The 1,666-nt window shown below is 37.8% G+C and overlaps 1 protein-coding gene across 2 annotated transcripts in view; it reads left to right on the top strand.

The window, feature by feature from the left end:
• CLGN (calmegin) overlaps positions 1-1,666 on the top strand; it is a 34,844-nt gene that overhangs the window by 25,939 nt on the left and 7,239 nt on the right. For both annotated transcript variants that reach the window (XM_011955800.1, XM_011955801.1), the window contains 2 exons: positions 700-813; positions 931-1,081. In XM_011955800.1, coding sequence (XP_011811190.1) covers positions 700-813; positions 931-1,081 — 265 coding nt within the window. The remainder of the gene's footprint in view (positions 1-699; positions 814-930; positions 1,082-1,666) is intronic.

Here is a 1,666-nt window from a genome sequence, read left to right as displayed (position 1 = left end):
TTGTTTGTATTAATAATAGTAAAATTTTAGAAACACTAAATGTCCTCCAAGAGGAGATAAGCTAAATAAATTATGGTATATCCTCAAGTAGAAAACTATGCAGCTGTTAAGAATGAAGCCATATCTATATGCTCCAGCCAGGCATGAGCATGGTGGCTCTCTCTACTAAAAATACAAAAACTTAGCCGGGCATGGTGGCAAGTGCCTGTAATCCCAGCTACTCTGGAGGCTGAGGCAGGAAAATTGCTTGAACCCAGAAGGCAGAGGTTGCAGCGAGCCGAGGTCGCACTATTGCAATCCAGCCTGGGCAACAAGAGCGAGGCTCCATCTCAAGCGAAAAAACAATAATAATAATGGAGCTCCTAGAACAGTCTTGACACATAGTAAGCATGCAATATATATTTGATGAATGAGTTTTTAAGTAACAAAAGCAAGGTCTAATATATTATGTATAGAATGCTATCATTTGTATTAAAAAAAGAATGTATACATGTGTGCATGTATGCATAGAGCACAACGGGGAATATGTACCAAAAATTGGCAAGTTAGCAGAAGATTTAGGTAGCTGGTAGATGAGGACAAATAACAGGCACAAACAAAAGGGAGGGAAATAATTTTTATGTGGTACCTTCTGAGTGTTGTATGCATTTTTAAACTTTTTGAATAATTAGTAATTAATATAAAACATTGTATTTACAGGGATGAAAGTGAACCTGCCCAAATAGAAGATTCAAGCGCTGTTAAACCTGCTGGCTGGCTTGATGATGAACCAAAATTTATCCGTGATCCTAATGCTGAAAAACCTGATGACTGGTAAGCACTTTTCATCTTCAAATGTCGATTTTAAATGTTTCTTACATGTATTTTTGTTACTAGTTTATATGACTGATCTGAGACTTGAGGTTACTGTATTTGCTTTAATATCCTAAGGAATGAAGACATGGATGGAGAATGGGAGGCACCTCAGATTCTTAATCCAGCATGTCGGATTGGGTGTGGTGAGTGGAAACCTCCCATGATAGATAACCCAAAATACAAAGGAGTATGGAGACCTCCACTGGTCGATAATCCTAACTACCAGGTAACAACCGCTTGTTCCAATTCTTTAGTGAAGTTAAAAAGGTTGTGATCTTTTCCGTTTAAATATCTAATTATCTATGTTAACTTTTGGAAGTTTCATTTTTAAGATGTCAGAGAAAATAGACCCCAACTAATTTATATTTTAAAAGTAGAGCATCAATTATTTAATTTTCTGGGGAAATAAATCACTTCATACTATATTCTTCCTGAATTATCAGTTGATGTTCACTTTGAAATGAAGTTCTGTTTTAGAAGTAAATATAAGAAGTAAATTCTGATCAAATAGACACACATTGTACATTTTAGTAATTAATGCCTGTGCTTAATTAATGTACTTATTCTTTAGTATTATTAAAATTCTGATTTTTGGCCGGGCACGGTGGCTCACGCCTGTAATCCCAGCACTTTGGGAGTCTGAGGCGGGCGGATCACGAGGTCAGGAGATGGAGACCACCCTGGCCAACGTGGTGAAACCCCGTCTCCACTAAAAATACAAAAAATTAGCTGGGCATGGTGGTGCACACCTGTAGTCCCAGCTACTCAGGAGGCTAAGGCAGGGGAATCTTTTGAACCCTGGAGGTGGAGA

This window comes from Colobus angolensis, unplaced genomic scaffold (genome assembly GCF_000951035.1).
Source record: "Colobus angolensis palliatus isolate OR3802 unplaced genomic scaffold, Cang.pa_1.0 Scaffold400, whole genome shotgun sequence".
NCBI lineage: Eukaryota > Metazoa > Chordata > Mammalia > Primates > Cercopithecidae > Colobus > Colobus angolensis.
The sequence above is the reverse complement of the archived record's forward strand: the minus strand, read 5'-3'. Positions and strand labels throughout refer to the sequence as shown.